At 36.3% G+C, this 15,213-nt stretch overlaps 1 protein-coding gene across 3 annotated transcripts in view; it reads left to right on the top strand.

Annotated features, from left to right (window-relative positions):
• The window catches only part of SULF2 (sulfatase 2), an 88,156-nt gene that overhangs the window by 45,307 nt on the left and 27,636 nt on the right, over window positions 1-15,213 (top strand). For all 3 annotated transcript variants that reach the window (XM_021539237.2, XM_021539236.3, XM_021539235.2), the window contains exons 4-10: window positions 709-860; window positions 4,193-4,362; window positions 8,579-8,729; window positions 10,616-10,791; window positions 13,116-13,244; window positions 14,204-14,260; window positions 14,940-15,069. In XM_021539237.2, the coding sequence (XP_021394912.1) occupies window positions 709-860; window positions 4,193-4,362; window positions 8,579-8,729; window positions 10,616-10,791; window positions 13,116-13,244; window positions 14,204-14,260; window positions 14,940-15,069 (965 nt within the window). The remainder of the gene's footprint in view (window positions 1-708; window positions 861-4,192; window positions 4,363-8,578; window positions 8,730-10,615; window positions 10,792-13,115; window positions 13,245-14,203; window positions 14,261-14,939; window positions 15,070-15,213) is intronic.

The raw sequence follows: 15,213 nt of genomic DNA, 5'->3' as shown, positions 1-15,213 counted from the left end.
AGGACAGAGGTGTTCTCTCTCTCCCACCACTCTATCACTATACTAATGATTGGGCAAACTTTGGGCTGAGGAAAACTGGTATCAGATGCAGAAGTAAAAGACTTTAGAGAGGTAAACAAGTCTTTATGTGTAATTAAGACTTGCGTTCAGAACCCAAGTTAATATCTGGAAAATTGTCTGTTGAAATAGGTCAGAAGAGCAGTGCTCTAAATACATTTTCAAAATACCTAAAGCACAGCATTCATGATGAAATGAAGAGTGTTAATATCTTAAAACATGAGTTCTAATTTCACACGCTTGGTGGTAAGTGCAGTTTCGTAGGGCACTGATAGGCGGATAGATGCAGCTCAGCATCATGAAGGATATGAAGAGAAGAATCTGGGAGGAGGGATGTGTGGTCTGACCCCAAATATATCAGGTACCAAAAAAGAAAGTATAATGGTAATTGTGGTCCAGTTTCTCCTGTACATAGGTTGTAAATCAAAATATCTGCATTATGGAGATATAAACAACAACAAAAAACCAAAAAAAAAAAAAACCCCAAAAAAACAGAGGCAAGATTAAGACTCAGAACTTACCTCTTATCTTAGATCCCTTGTAATGGAGAGAACAAAGTTATTTTAAGAAAAATCAGAAAGGAATGAATCAATTTAACAATTGTGTTTCTGTTATGCCTTCTTACTATGCTTCTGCTTTCTCTACCACTAGCTTTCTTTGGAAAGTACCTTAATGAATACAATGGCTCCTATGTGCCGCCTGGTTGGAAAGAATGGGTTGGATTACTTAAAAATTCTCGATTTTACAACTACACACTCTGTAGAAATGGAGTGAAGGAGAAACATGGATATGACTACTCCAGGGTAGGTTCTGTTTATTTATTTCTCTTAACATTTGGACATTACCACAAGAAAGCTGCACTTCATGGTTTCAATCTCTTTTTGTACTTGAAAGCTGCTATGTGTAACATTATCTACAACCAGTAACAGTAGTGTTGGGACATTGTTACCTTCCATTCTGGGAGGGTTATGTTACCAAAAACATTGTTACTAACAGTGTAAACAAGTAAAATGTTCTGAGACTGTTAAATAAGACTGTGTTAAGTATTACAAGCTGAAGATGTGAAAGTAGACTTAAATTTTTCAGATTAACTATTTCTATGCTTTGTATGATAATTATTGTGGCAGTGTAGTTACACAAGTATTCATGAGATAAGAACCCATTTCTCTCCAGCTAGACCCACCCTTTTAGTTCAAGGAACTTCTTTCACAGCCACAATACTAGGGAGTATTCACAGAATCTTGGTACAATTGATGATAATTCTGAATCAGTGGAGAATTTAATTATTATGTTTGTATTTCTGTGCATACAGATATATATGCTTTTTAATATGTTTTCAAGGATGTTATATCCTGACCAAACTTACAAAAATGCTTCATAGTCATTGTCAAATGCAGTTTTATTTTCCCCTCATCTAACATGCTACAGTTCAATACCTGCTTGCAGTCAGGAATACATTTATTTCAGCTAAAAGTGTTCCTTTCCAAAGGAACCAGCTTTACTGAAGTCCTAAAGTAGGCAGAAGTGACTTTGTAGTATGATGGTGACTAAATCTATCCATAACCTGCTCTAGTTTTAATGTATAACTAAGGAAGTGGACTCACTCTGAAGTGATTTGTAATGTATATTTGTTTAACACGTGTTTTGTTTGCTTTCTCTTATTGATTGCAAATCCTGCCTTCCTATTTTTGTTTCAGTTCACAGCCAGTTTCTCCTTTAAAAGGTTGATGTCTGGTATTTCCTGTCTGGGATTTCCACTTTTCTTTGCCCTGTTTGCCTTTTATAATTGAATGTACTTTGTGCTGAGAGATAAAACTTCACAGTCTTCTAGGGTTACTTTCTCCATTACCAGCTGCTAAGGGGAAGGAGTAAACTAATGTACAGAATTATTTGTCTTCTATTCTCCTTCAGATCTGTGAAGAATGACAGAATTAATCTTTACAGCTGTGCACTGAAATGTTATGATGGAAGTATATCTTGTGTGGAACAGTGTCAGCCAAGTGATTTCATAGGCACTGTTCTCCATCTCCATTGTACCAAGGAGCCAACACGGAGCTTTATGTTCCAATACCTTCAGCTCTGTTCTGTGTGGGAAAGACTTGAAAACATTTACGTTTCACTTGTTTTAGTTTTTTCTTACAGAGTTTGGTAATAAATAAAAAATAAGGATGATGGAAATGCAAACTTTTTATAATCTTCATATTCTTGTATAAAAAGCAGCTACAGTAAAAACCAGTGTGCAGAGCATCAACACTGGTTGATGTTAACACTGGAGTTCAAATCAGCAGACAGAAGCTGAAATGGAAGACTCTTTTCTCTTTATTTCCTGCCAGTTTTGTTGCTGGAAAATCACATTTCCAGCAATGACTAATATAATCAGATGAATTTTTTTAGTCCTCTCTGTTTAACATAGTTAATGTTAATTATGTGCCAGTGGAAAACTAGAAGAAAAAAATCACTGATTATTCTGTCCTCTAAAGTAACTGCTAAACTCTTCTGAAAACTAAATTCTTTCAGATTTTCTTGCAGGATATATTCTACTTTGATTTTTCTTTTTCACCTTCGGTCAACATTTTTAGAGTAACTTTAACTTTGTACAGCTACAACCTCTACAGTATGGACCTTTAAAAAAACCCTTTAGAAATCAATTCAGTGAAATGTTTCTGTTTGGTCATTTGACCTGGTAATTGCTGAGTTTGCAGTGATTTTTCGCTTTGACCATGTGGAAATCTGTATCTTTAAAATGAAACTGGAAAACTATACTCTTGTAATGGCTAAATCAAAGATGAGTTACGCACTTCAAATGATTGACCCGCTTAAAGAAACAGCATAATGAAGATTAATGGCAGTGCATTTTTGAGAGCACTTAAGTATTCTCTCTCATCTATGCATATTGACTCAGGCATTGAAGGCATGTTCAGAAGTCAGCTTTGCTTTGGTGCATTTTTCCATCTCCTGCTTGCTTTTATGAGTGGAAGACCTTCATTTAATGCCCATTGAAAGTGAAAGTGCCATCCCAGTAACAGTCATAATCATGGCAGTTTCATAACAGTTGTGCCTTGTGTTGTACAAGTGTGAAAAATTATAAATGGAGACTGTGCCAGCCTTCTGGCATAGACAAGAAATAACCTGGGGGAAGTAAATATAGTCCATGGAAAAGGCTTTCTCTGAATGATGGGCTGACTTCTCAGACCAAGGACATTGACAGAGGTGAAGAGGAGCAAGTGTCTTAACTGTGGACAGAAAGCTGTACTCAAAAGGAGATGCAATCCAGTCTGTACCACAACTTGTACCTGTTGGCTTGACCAGAGTCAAATGCTATGTCTGATTTTTACTCCTCTGCTGTGCCATGATAGTTATTTGGTTTTTTTTTTAAGGTGTAGTTTCATGTCTTACTCATGTTTGAGGGGTATTTATGTTTGTAGTGTTTCCATGGAAGCACCTAAGGGAGAGCATGGCTTGTCATTAAAAATCCTGTCTTCAATCCCTATAGCTCTTGCAGATATCTTAAGAGTGATATAATGATACTTCTTAGAAAATACAGAGATAGTCCAGCTCTTCTACAGGAAGTTTTCTAAGTTCTCAACAATATGTGTGATAGAGTTATATCTCAATCAGATTGTCATTGAATAAAGTCTTTGATTCAGTTAGCCCACCATCTTCTCGTTTAGTGATTTCTGGTGCAGAAGATTAAAAAAAAAAAAGAATATCAAGCCATTAGCATTTTCAAAATATTTTTATGACGTAAGGTTGGACTATACACCTTGAAGATACTGACACTGTTATTTTTTTTTTAATTCATACCTGGTCATTGTATTTAGTATTGTGTTTTTCATCATGTAGTTGCCCACTTTGGGAAGAAAGGATACTATTTTATCTCCTTTAGTGCCATTCAGTTCTGAGAAAAATCTGGAAGCTGTTGGTTTTTGTATTTCTAGGCAGTGAAGAAAGAATTATTTGATTCTAAATTTTTGAGTTCTTAGTATCTGTGACTTACTTCCTTCTCATACCATTCTAAGTGAAGTAGCTTCTTTTTTCCTATTTCTTATGATACCTGAGACCTCTCCTTCCTATTGCCCCCCCAGTTTGAAATTCCTTTTCAAGTGTCTCATTATACTTTTGCTTCTACTTGCAGGATTATCTGACTGATCTGATTACAAATGACAGTATTACCTTCTTTAGAATATCAAAGAAGATGTATCCTCACAGGCCTGTACTGATGGTTATAAGCCATGCTGCTCCTCATGGTCCTGAAGATTCAGCCCCTCAGTACTCACAACTCTTTCCTAATGCCTCAGAACACATGTAAGGAAAAAAAAAGCTTTGATTGATTTTCAGGTTCTGGAATATGGAAGTTCTGGGTACCTCAGGGGAACAATGTTTTCTTTATAGTACTCTTGGCATAACTTTGTCACAAATATATAAGAAGAGTTTCCAGATTACCTTTTTTGGTACCTCCTCAGACCGGTACAAGTGTGTTGAGAATGGCTGCTGCATCTGAAACTCAGAATAGTAGCTCATTGGGATAAATGGGAAGATTCGTGTTGAATTCTTCTGACATTGTTACAGCCTATTTGGGAAGTAAAGCACTTTTTATTCTGAGCAGGGTGATCAAAATTTGGTTCTTGGGCTATAATCTCTTCAGGGGAAGAAACTCTATCTCCCTGTCCTTACATATAAACTATAGTATGCAATACATACTACGCCTGCAGCACCAAATTACACAGGCTGTTTCTGAATGAGCTGGTAGGTCTGTACATGACCCAATATAATGTCTTGAACAGATCCCAAAAGCAATATCACCTGGTTCCTGTAGGAACATGTTTATAAGTTCCTTGTTGAGATGTTTCTTGTTTATAGCACAGAGACATTTTACATGTACAGCTCTTAATGCTGCACTAGGTATCTCCTCACATGGAAGCAAAACGAATGCTTCTCCCAAACCACCTCTTGATGCAACTGAAAACATTCCTACAGTTTTCTAAGTACTGGCTTCATGCCTTCCTTGATGTTCAACATCTGTAACTTTCTTCCTATGTGTTGCCCCCTCCCCCTGCCTCTTTGAGAGGAATTCTCTTTTGCTTTGCGTTTGTAGAGGAGCTGGGAACTGGTGGAAATAATTATCTGTTGATGGCCAAAGCTCCTCAGGCTAGCCCAAAGTCCAGTGAAAGCCATTTGAGCTTTTTTGTTTTATTTAAAATAGAGTCTGAGAGAAGTTTCTTTTGTTTTATTGTCTGGTTACTGCATAACTTAGAAATTTTATATTTCATTATTTTCTGCTGTGTCCAAGAGAATCTGTGGCACAGATCATCAGTAATTAAGTGTTTCTTGTTTGTTTGCCATCTTATGCTCTTTCATTTTCTTTGAAATAAAAATTGAAGAAATGCCCAATGAGCAACTTCTCATGGCTTATATCCAGTATTGACCTTAGTTTTATTAGGTTCCTCTGGAAGGCATTTGGATCTTGGAGGTGATTATCATGCAACATTCTGTAGCAATTTACTTTCTAGCTGAATGAAAAAGAGTGGAAGGATTGAAGCAATGAAAAATACAGACTATATATGTCTATTTTTCTTTTGCTAGTACTTTAAATTTGATTGTTCACACAAATTAGGTTTATCTTCCTAATTATAAAGTAATTACACTTTTATTGGTTTTTTATTGTTTTACGTGACTTTTCTTACAGTGTTAACAATTACACAGGAAGTATCACTTTTTGAAAAGAAGTTTTGTTTGTAAAAAAATAAATTATCCTGGTAGGTTAAAGAACAGTGTTTTTCTTTTGGATATGTGCATCAAATAGGGTGTTTTGTACATCTCACACAAAGAAATTGACAGCTGTCTTCTAAACAAATTTTCCAGCACTGCATAGTGACAATAATAATGACGATAATAATGATAGTATCTGTCAGAGTTTTCATTGGCCTGGGTTTAAGAGTAAATGTAAAAATGCAGAACATGTACATACAGTGAAGGAATGATTTGAATTAGTTCTCTTTCTACTTTTCCCCTTGTTCCCAAATTCCAGGGAATCTCAGTGACAGAAAGATCTGTCCCCAGTGATAAAGGATTGCAGGTGGTTCTTACTGTTTCATTGTCATGTGGATATTGTAAGGAAGGATCAGAATGCAGGTGGAACAGTTACAAATTGCCCTAAAGCAGTAAGCAATACCCTGAACAAAGTCTTTGCCTAGTCCCCAAAGCAAAAGGCAGTATACCAGGTGGTATGATCCTCCACCTTTTCTGTGGCAGTGCTGATGAAGTCTGTAAGTGGATTCTGTGGAAAAGAAAAGCCAAGGGAAAGTGGGAGAGTAGTGCTTGGCATTGACTGATGTACATACTGCATCATTGTAGCATTGCTAGTAATAGCTAAAAGCCAGTGGTATGGATTTTAGTCAGTGTGCTGCTTTGCATCTGAGCTCTGGTATGTACTTCTGTGGCTAATTTATGCTGCTGTTCTCTTGATTCTATACCATGTTCTGCATTCTGCCCTGTACTGCAGACTCTCCATCTCATTCTGTAGTGCTCCTCTCCGTATGCATCTGCAATCTTGTCTTGTTTGAAAATTACTCACAGAGAAAATCCCTCAGCTACATAGTTTTCCTTTATTGCTGCCTATATTGTGACCTGTAGAGAATTTAGCAGCTGGGCAGTTTAACAGTGATCTGAAATGTTACTTCAATAGACAGTACATGCTACCATCCATCTTTTTTAAGGTCAAATGCAATCTGTCTGGGGCTTCCCTTCTAGGTAGTTTGGGAGAAGTTAGCTAGCTTCTAGAAGTGTTAATTTTTTTTAATTTTTCCCATAAGACAGAAAAACCTGTTAAGGACTAAAAGGTTACATTTGTAGTAATCAAAAAAAATGGTGGGTTTTGGTTGGATTAAATAGTGGGAGGTTTCAAGTCAGACAGGAAGTCAAAAAGTAAGCGGAAAAGGAGTTTGCAAAGCAATTTTTATTAATTCTGGACATCACATAGCAACAGTTTCCATAACTGTCAGCATTTTCAAAGAGGCAGTGTCATTATTTCAACCACAATAACATTCTGAAATTCCAGAGACTATTAATAATACAGAGAGAATAGGCACCAGACCTTTCCTCCCTGTATGAAGAAGCCTCCCCTTGCCAAATATGCACATTTTTCAGATAGCATCTAATAGAGACTTTCAGCATAAAAGTGTCATTGTCAGATGATTAGTTTAATATTTATATTAAATCTCCTAAGAATGTCATATTCAAAGATACATTACATATGCAGTATTTTGATTAGTAGTTTCAACTTACATTTTTTTTAGCTTAATAACTTTTAATAACCTTGCTGCTCTGTTGCCTATACAAAACCAAAAGTAGAAATTTCTCAAATAGGAATTTATTAGAAAATTCTGTGATGCTAAGAGAAAAGTAAATGAGTATTTTCATTTGGAATGGCTGAGTTTAGTGCTTTGAATGAAAAAAGGAAGCCTAACCAAATTACATAGGAAAAGTAATTTTTAATGTTTGACTCTGTGCATGATGTGTTTGAGCCATGATGTGAAGAAATTGTAAAACATGGTCTTCACCTGAAGTATATAAGGAATAAATATAGTACATAAGAATAGTATTTCTTGCAAATGTAAGCTATAATAATAGCTTTTAGTTAGCTGGTTTTGCAGAGAGTTTACATCATGGTGGTAAAATAAATCTTTTATTTAGGTTCAGCTAAAGTTATATAATTATGCATAGAAATGTGATTGCTGGAACTTCCAGCCGTGTGCAACTATGAACAATATTTTTCCTCATCACTTTAATCATGTCCCAGGACCATGAGAACTTGGAGGGACAGTGAGATTCCAAGGAGACATTGAACTAGGTTCTTGTGATTTTGCTGGGACTTCAAGCAAAGGAGTTGGTGGCTGGAATAAGTCTTCAAAATACAGCCCTATTTCCTCATCCCACTTTTCTTCACAGGTCTTTAAAGTCCAGCTATTTCCCCACTTCTGCTGCTCACATGCAATTGGATACCAGTAGGCAGAGTGCCTGTGCTCCTCTGGTGCATAAGTGTGACAATATTCAACTAGTCATGCTGAACTGTAAAAAGCTGTTAAAGAACATAGTAGAACCTTTTCAGCAAGTTGTATAGTTATTTTTAAACAGCTTGCACAAGACTGCTAATCTGGGCAGAGTGAAAACAAAGCAATTGCATGAGTAGGAACTCTGTAATACATGCTTCATCCTAATCATACTTGTGGAGTTAAGTCTTCTGAGGCTAAGTCTCTTGGCCTTAAAGTGTACTTGTTAGCTCAAAATCTTTGGAAAGATAAGGTGTGTTTAATGTTTTCATAGATTTTATTCCCCCCAAGTGGTTTTCATTTTCCCATGTTTCATAACATGAAAGTAGAAGACATTTCAAAAATAATCTTAATATTTTCTCATGCACCTCAGATAGTACTTCCTACAGTGTTGATCAAATGGAAATTAATATTCATTACTATGGCTTTTTTCTACTTGGCTAAAACATTGTGATTTTCTCTGTATTCCTTAGTACTCCCAGTTATAATTATGCTCCAAACCCAGACAAGCACTGGATAATGAGGTACACCGGTCCCATGAAGCCTATACACATGGAGTTCACTAACATGCTACAGAGAAAGCGCCTTCAAACACTAATGTCTGTGGATGACTCTATGGAGATGGTAAGATTATTAGTCACTTTTGTTTTGTTTTTTTGGCTAAACAGGTGCTTGTTTCTTGAGTTAAGCTCTATATTGTCCTCCATGTGAAGATAAAGGAGGAAGAAGGAGAAGGAGGACTGCTTAAAAAAACTACAGTTTTTAAATAATGCGTAATCCTCTCACCTCTGATTATTTTGTCTCTTAATTCAATGTATAAGGATCCTCATCTCCTAAAGACAGCTACCCTGAGTTGGGTGGTGTGATCAAGCTGATTTTTTGCCACAGAACCACTACTGATAAAGGGAAAGAGAAAGGGATTGCCTGAAAAACTACACATCATAAATCCTAAAAATGTGTCCTTTGATAAAGTCATCCTACAACCTGTTGGAAATAACTACCTAAATGTGTGTCTATTTTGATCCTGTAACACTGAGCTTCTGAGAGAAGAAAACAGCAGCAGCAAAAAGTGATGATACTGGAATGATCCCGGAGGAGGTTAAATACTGGAAGTAAATAAATACGTAGATTAGTACTTGTAAAATTGTCTGCATCATGTAACAATGAGATTTCTTAATTGAAACTACGTGTCTTCAACAAAATGTCTGTATTCACTAAAAGCTATGCTGAAGAAGAATGGTTTTGCCGATTTAAAGGTGTTGTAATTTTTCTGCTTATCTCTTGGCATTCTTATTCAAAAAAGGTAGAACATAAAATTAGAGGAGTCCTCTAAGGCAAAAATGAGATTATGTAGATGGCATTGCATAAGCTTGTTACTAATGTCTTATTATTACCGATTCAGGCAAATATGATCTCTGCTTCATGTTAACAAAGCTGTTTAGGTGGATCAGATACCAGCATTAGGGGAAATTGGTGATTTTACCACACAGTTTTTATTTCCTGTTTAGTAAAAGAGTTTCACTCTGGGTGATCCACAGCAGGCAAAATCAGTTAGGTTGGTTTTTAGTTCTAATTACCAAGTTAGCCTGATCTTTTTCTACTGAATTATGTGTGTTACTTACTAGTTTTTCAAAATTAAAAAGAAAAAAACAAAACAATCTCACACTCAAAAAAAGTAAAACAAAAAATAAAACCCAAACAAAAAACCCTGAAAAAAAACCAAAAAACCCCCAAAAAAGCCAAACCAGCAAACAAAACAACTTGAAAAAGAACCCAAAATGAACTCCCAAACCAACACAACAGTTTTTCTCTTGTGCTGATATTTTGCACTTGTGTGAGGCTCCACTTTGGTGGAATCCCACCACCTTCTCACCTTTCTCAAGTGAAAATATCACATAAAAATTGATCTTTGATACTCAAGTTGGTACATTTTACATGGCATCTTATGTAAATCTGTAGAAGTATTCACATTTAAATCTCCTTGTAATTCTCCATACTGAAGAGAGTATGACTGAGTGATTTTTATCTGGAAGATATTTTGCAAATATTCTGCATAATGGGGAATCATTTGTCTGAAGGCAAGGTTGTTGAATGCTGCCTGAATATGTGTGAGATTCAAAGGGCTGTCATTTTATTAAAACTATTTGCTTCAAGAAGATAAAAGTGAAGAGAAAATTTTGAAGTGACACCTTGAAACTTTTAATTCTGTTGCTCTATGTATTTAGTACTATCTTGACAGCTCTCATGCAAAATACTGAACCCAAACATTTTTGAAATGGTATGCTACTGTGTTTTACCTTAAAACAGAATTTTGTCTTGTGATAGCCACAATATTCAGTTAGTAAAATTAAGATGTGATTATGTATTATTCAGAGTGGTTCATTATGATAACTCAGTGCTATGCTTAGCTGTTATTTGTATGTTACTCATAATAGAAAGGGATATGCAGCATTCCACATATAGAGCTACTCAGTGGAATAAATTTTATATTTCATTTTGCTTTTTTTCAGATTTACAATATGTTGGCTGAAACAGGAGAACTGGAAAATACGTATCTAATATACACAGCAGACCATGGTTATCATATTGGGCAGTTTGGGCTGGTGAAAGGGAAGTCCATGCCATATGAGTTTGATATCAGAGTCCCTTTCTATGTCCGAGGACCAAATGTAGAGGCTGGGTCCTTGTAAGTTCTTTGCTTTTTTGTGTGTCATGACTTGAATTTTGGCAGAAAAATATACCTCCTCAGAAAGCAAAACTGATAGCACAGGATGGTATAACAAACTCAAGGCCATTGCCTTTTTGCTTGCACAAGCCACTGCACTTTTGTGGATATTGTTGAAAAATCACTTCGAATTTTGTCCAATCTAGGAAACACTTGCATTCTTTTGAGGAGTGCAAATTACACATGCAACTGTCACTTTAAAGTTTAAAAATATACTGTATAATGTAGATAATTATTGCTGAGCATTGGAGTCACTTGTTTCAGTTTACAAAGACCAGCTCATATATTAGCATCCACAAAACATTCTTTTTGGCTCATTCTCTGAGACAACATGGTTAGGGCTGTTATTTGAATGCACACAAGCATGCAGAGTATAACCATTAATTAAAATGGTAGCTTTGATCAGCTAAAAAATCAAGTAAATACCTTTTCTAAGCAATTATTTCAGTTAGCAAATATTAGCACTTAGGTAGTGATTTTGGACAGAGTGCCATAAATTGCTGCCTAATATTTATATCAGTGTGCATGACTTAGCATAATTAACACACACAATCTTCCACACACAATTTTTTTCTTTGCCACAGAGGAATGGATCTAGTATTTAATATGATAGCAAATAGTTATTGAAGACCTCTTATTTCAAATGCTGGTTAAATTCATTGATCCACGTTATCTGAAACCAGAAAAATGTTAAATTCTGTAGATTTTGCATGGTGGTTCTGATTTATTTTCAGCAGTTTTGCATGTGAAAACAACCAATATTCTCTAAAGAGCAGGGAGGGATTCCTCACTTTGGACTAAACATATTACCTCAGCACTGAACGACTTTTGTCTGCAGCAGCCCAGAATTTCAAATGAGCTGCAATAGCCCTCTGAAAAACTGCTCTCTTTGACTGCAGTTTTTGACCTTCCTGGAGAGTCAATGCTAACATGGCCCAAGTGACTGAGCTAGTATGTTTGCAACATATAAGGCTAGAGACCAGCCACATTGTGTCTACTGTAGTTCTAGGATCTTTACACCATAAAACTTTTATATCCATAAAAGTTCTGAAGCCTTCCCACTGAATTTTATTTTTAAAAGGCTTCTGAAGATGAAGACATGTTTCTGTTAGAATTGAAAGAATCAGCCTTGACAGGGTCTTAACAGAACAGAGCCTGTTACAGTAGAGCAAATAGGAAGAACAGGATAAAACACCCTGGAGAGGGAATATATCAGATAATAAATTGATCTTCCCTCTCAGCCTGGTTTTCTTTAAACAGTAGAACTTCAGACATCCGTGTTTTTTTGTGAACCATATGTTTTTCCTGCAGAATAATTGTTATGACTCCCTTTTGGTACAAGGGAAATTTTAATAGCAATCACCATAGCAAGTCATTACTAACCTCTCATTTCAGTTACCAAATTTGCTATATAATAATTATTAGTCATTAAAATCAAATCAGGTACACAAAGGTAATTCATCACCTATGCTCTTGTCAGTGCCCTGTTTACTTACTCTTTCAAAGATGTAGTAATTTTAAAATAGTATCTCAGTAAATATTGTGACTTTAACAGCTTTTTTCTATCCTGTGTTTTGAGCTGGAATTCAGCACTAGTATTTATTTCAGCCCATCTGGTCCCATCCTTTCTTTGTGCCTGCACATCATAACACAGTGATTCTACATGCTTAGTGCTGTAGCATGTAGTGTTAGCATGTAGTTCAAGCTGTTATTTTCTCACTTTTTTTCTTCATAACTGTTCCCCCTGTGCTGCTTTTTTCTTCATCCTTTTCCTTTTTCTGTCTCGCACTGTAAATTAACAGTCACTTTTAGTTATTACTAGTGCCTAGCTATGTATTTCTCACACTCTCTTTAGAACATGCCTACTGTGATAGGAACTGAAGTCCTCATTTCTGTACCAGGTTTTGAAACCTGCCAAATTTACTTTTAAGAAAGTCATCAACATATTTGGCAGGCATTTTGATTCTGTAAGACACTCAAACACATTTTTCCAACAGTTTTTAAACTGTCTTGTGCAAAAATTAACTTTACCTTATTAACTACTTTGCTTTCTCAAAAATGCTCTGTAATAAAGTTTTAAACATTTGTATTAGTCTCCTTGAGGTTATGCAACTTATCTATATATTATAGGTTAATTCCCTTAATGGAAAAGAATCAGATTGTGTCCTCTTTTATTTCCAGGTGTCACAAAATAAGCCTTTTCAGGTCCTTGAACTCTGTGGGAACTGGAGTTGCTTGGTATTATTGTATAGACCTTAAACCTATTTGTCCTATGTTTTTTCCAGGAATCCTCACATTGTGTTAAATATTGATCTCGCACCTACAATTCTAGATATTGCTGGATTGGATATTCCGTCTGATATGGATGGTAAATCCATTCTAAAGCTGCTGGATTCTGAGAGACCGGTAAATAGGTAAGAAATTAAAATGTTGCATGAAAACATGCATGTGTTTGTACAAGAGACTGAACAAGTGTTCAACCGCATGCAGAAATTTTAAAGGAAAATATAATAAAATCACCATCTAGCTGAGTACATCATTCACGGGAAAGTCTGAAGACTATTTGGCATATACAACTCACTTCAGTTATTTATTTTCATTTTGGTGTGTTCATATTCTAGATGTATGGCATGCATGGCATCTGTATATACTAAATGTAGTCTATGTAGAAGTGAGAAGGCTACACATGAAGGTCTTTAGCTATTTAGGTTTTAGATTTAAATGTCTTCATGGCATCATTTGTAGCAAAGCATTTCATATTGAATAAATAGTAAAATAATTGAAGGCGATGGTTGTGTATCAGACTATAATATAAAGACAGGCTAGCACTAAAAACTGCAGTTTTTATTTAAGTTTTTCCGTCAGTATTTTCATTGGAAAAAGACTGAGGAAGAGAATTAGACTTGCTGGAGAATGCTTGCAAGAGAAAATCAGCAGAAAAAGGGAAGGATAACTATTTGCTTTACACATAGCTGGGTGGAGGGAAAGGGGGACTGGAGCAGCTGCTTTAGAATAGGATACTTATTGGATAGATGCATAGTAAGAGCCCAAATTTGAGTCAGGAAATCCTGATTTAATTTGTGATCCTTTGTGAACAAGGAAAATTCAGTTAATCTCATGTGCCTTCAACACATTTAAGTTGAAGAAATTGTCCTGTGTAAACCTGTTGTGGATTTAGTTCCTGTGAGAGAAATATGTCCTGTGGTTTTCAGTGGAGAGCAATAAGTTTCTGCTTCATAGAGCTGGATGTCCTCTTGTGCAGTTACATGGCATGTTTCTTGTTGGAATTAGGGGTGGGAGAGAAAACTGGGGCATAACTTGTTTACTGGTTTTGTGGAAATTGTGTCTTCCTATCCTCCTTGTTTCCTCCTAGGTTTCATTTAAAGAAAAAGGTGAAGGTATGGAGAGACTCATTCCTTGTGGAAAGAGGGTAAGGAAAGTGTTAATCACAAAGCCTAGTCTTTTTAAATAGAAAGATATTGAATAGCTAAAGCCAAAGCAGCACTCTGCTGCAGTCTAAAGTCAGTTAGCTGTGCCAGCAGGGACACGGCTGCAGTATGCCTAATGGCAGTGATTGTGTGATTGGAGGGAATGGATGGCCTCTGCCTACAGCCTGCATAAATATGCTCTTGTGGTGGGGGAAGGGGAATTTACTTGCATTGAGAGATGGGAAGGCATCCCAATTTGCTCTCAGCTACTGTCCCCTACCCTCCTGCTTGTATCACAGGATTATGAACAACCCTTCCTCTCTGCATCTTCATCTGCTGGTCATTCCCTCTGCACCTCTGCCTTAGTACATAAATGAGGGCATGAGGGGTTTGCAAAGTACAGCACTGTAGAATGTGATGTGGTCTCTCTATATTGACAGTTGTCACTACCTGTCACTCAGGCATGTAACACAGTGTCTTGATTTTATATGTTTTTGTGTGCTCCCTGAGAGCAGGATATGAATAACTTGTGTGTTATTAGTTTCTGCTGGACTGTTAAGTTTTGGCTACCAGAGGTGATATGGACTCGGAAAATAACTACTTGTCTAAGTCTTTTCAGCTAATTGTATTTGTGTGTTGGAGTTAATATTAATGTAAGAATAATTTCTTTTTCTTTTCCAGTAAATTGCTGCATAAAAGGGAGAGCGAGAAGGTAGATGCCCAAGAAGAAAACTTTCTACCCAAATATCAGCGTGTGAAAGACCTCTGTCAGCGAGCTGAGTATCAAACAGCCTGTGAACAGCTTGGCCAGGTAGGGTATTGTTACCCCAGACTGCAAGAAAGCAGTTGTAATTGGGCTAAGCTCGACACCTTCAATGTGTCAATGTTCTTCACCTCATCATCAATGCCAGCATATAAATCAAATGGCTGGTTCTGTAACCTTTGCTCAAATCTT

The sequence above is a fragment of the Lonchura striata genome, chromosome 17 (assembly GCF_046129695.1).
Source record: "Lonchura striata isolate bLonStr1 chromosome 17, bLonStr1.mat, whole genome shotgun sequence".
In the NCBI taxonomy this organism is placed as follows: Eukaryota; Metazoa; Chordata; class Aves; order Passeriformes; family Estrildidae; genus Lonchura; species Lonchura striata.
This window is presented reverse-complemented; position numbering and strand designations above follow the sequence as displayed.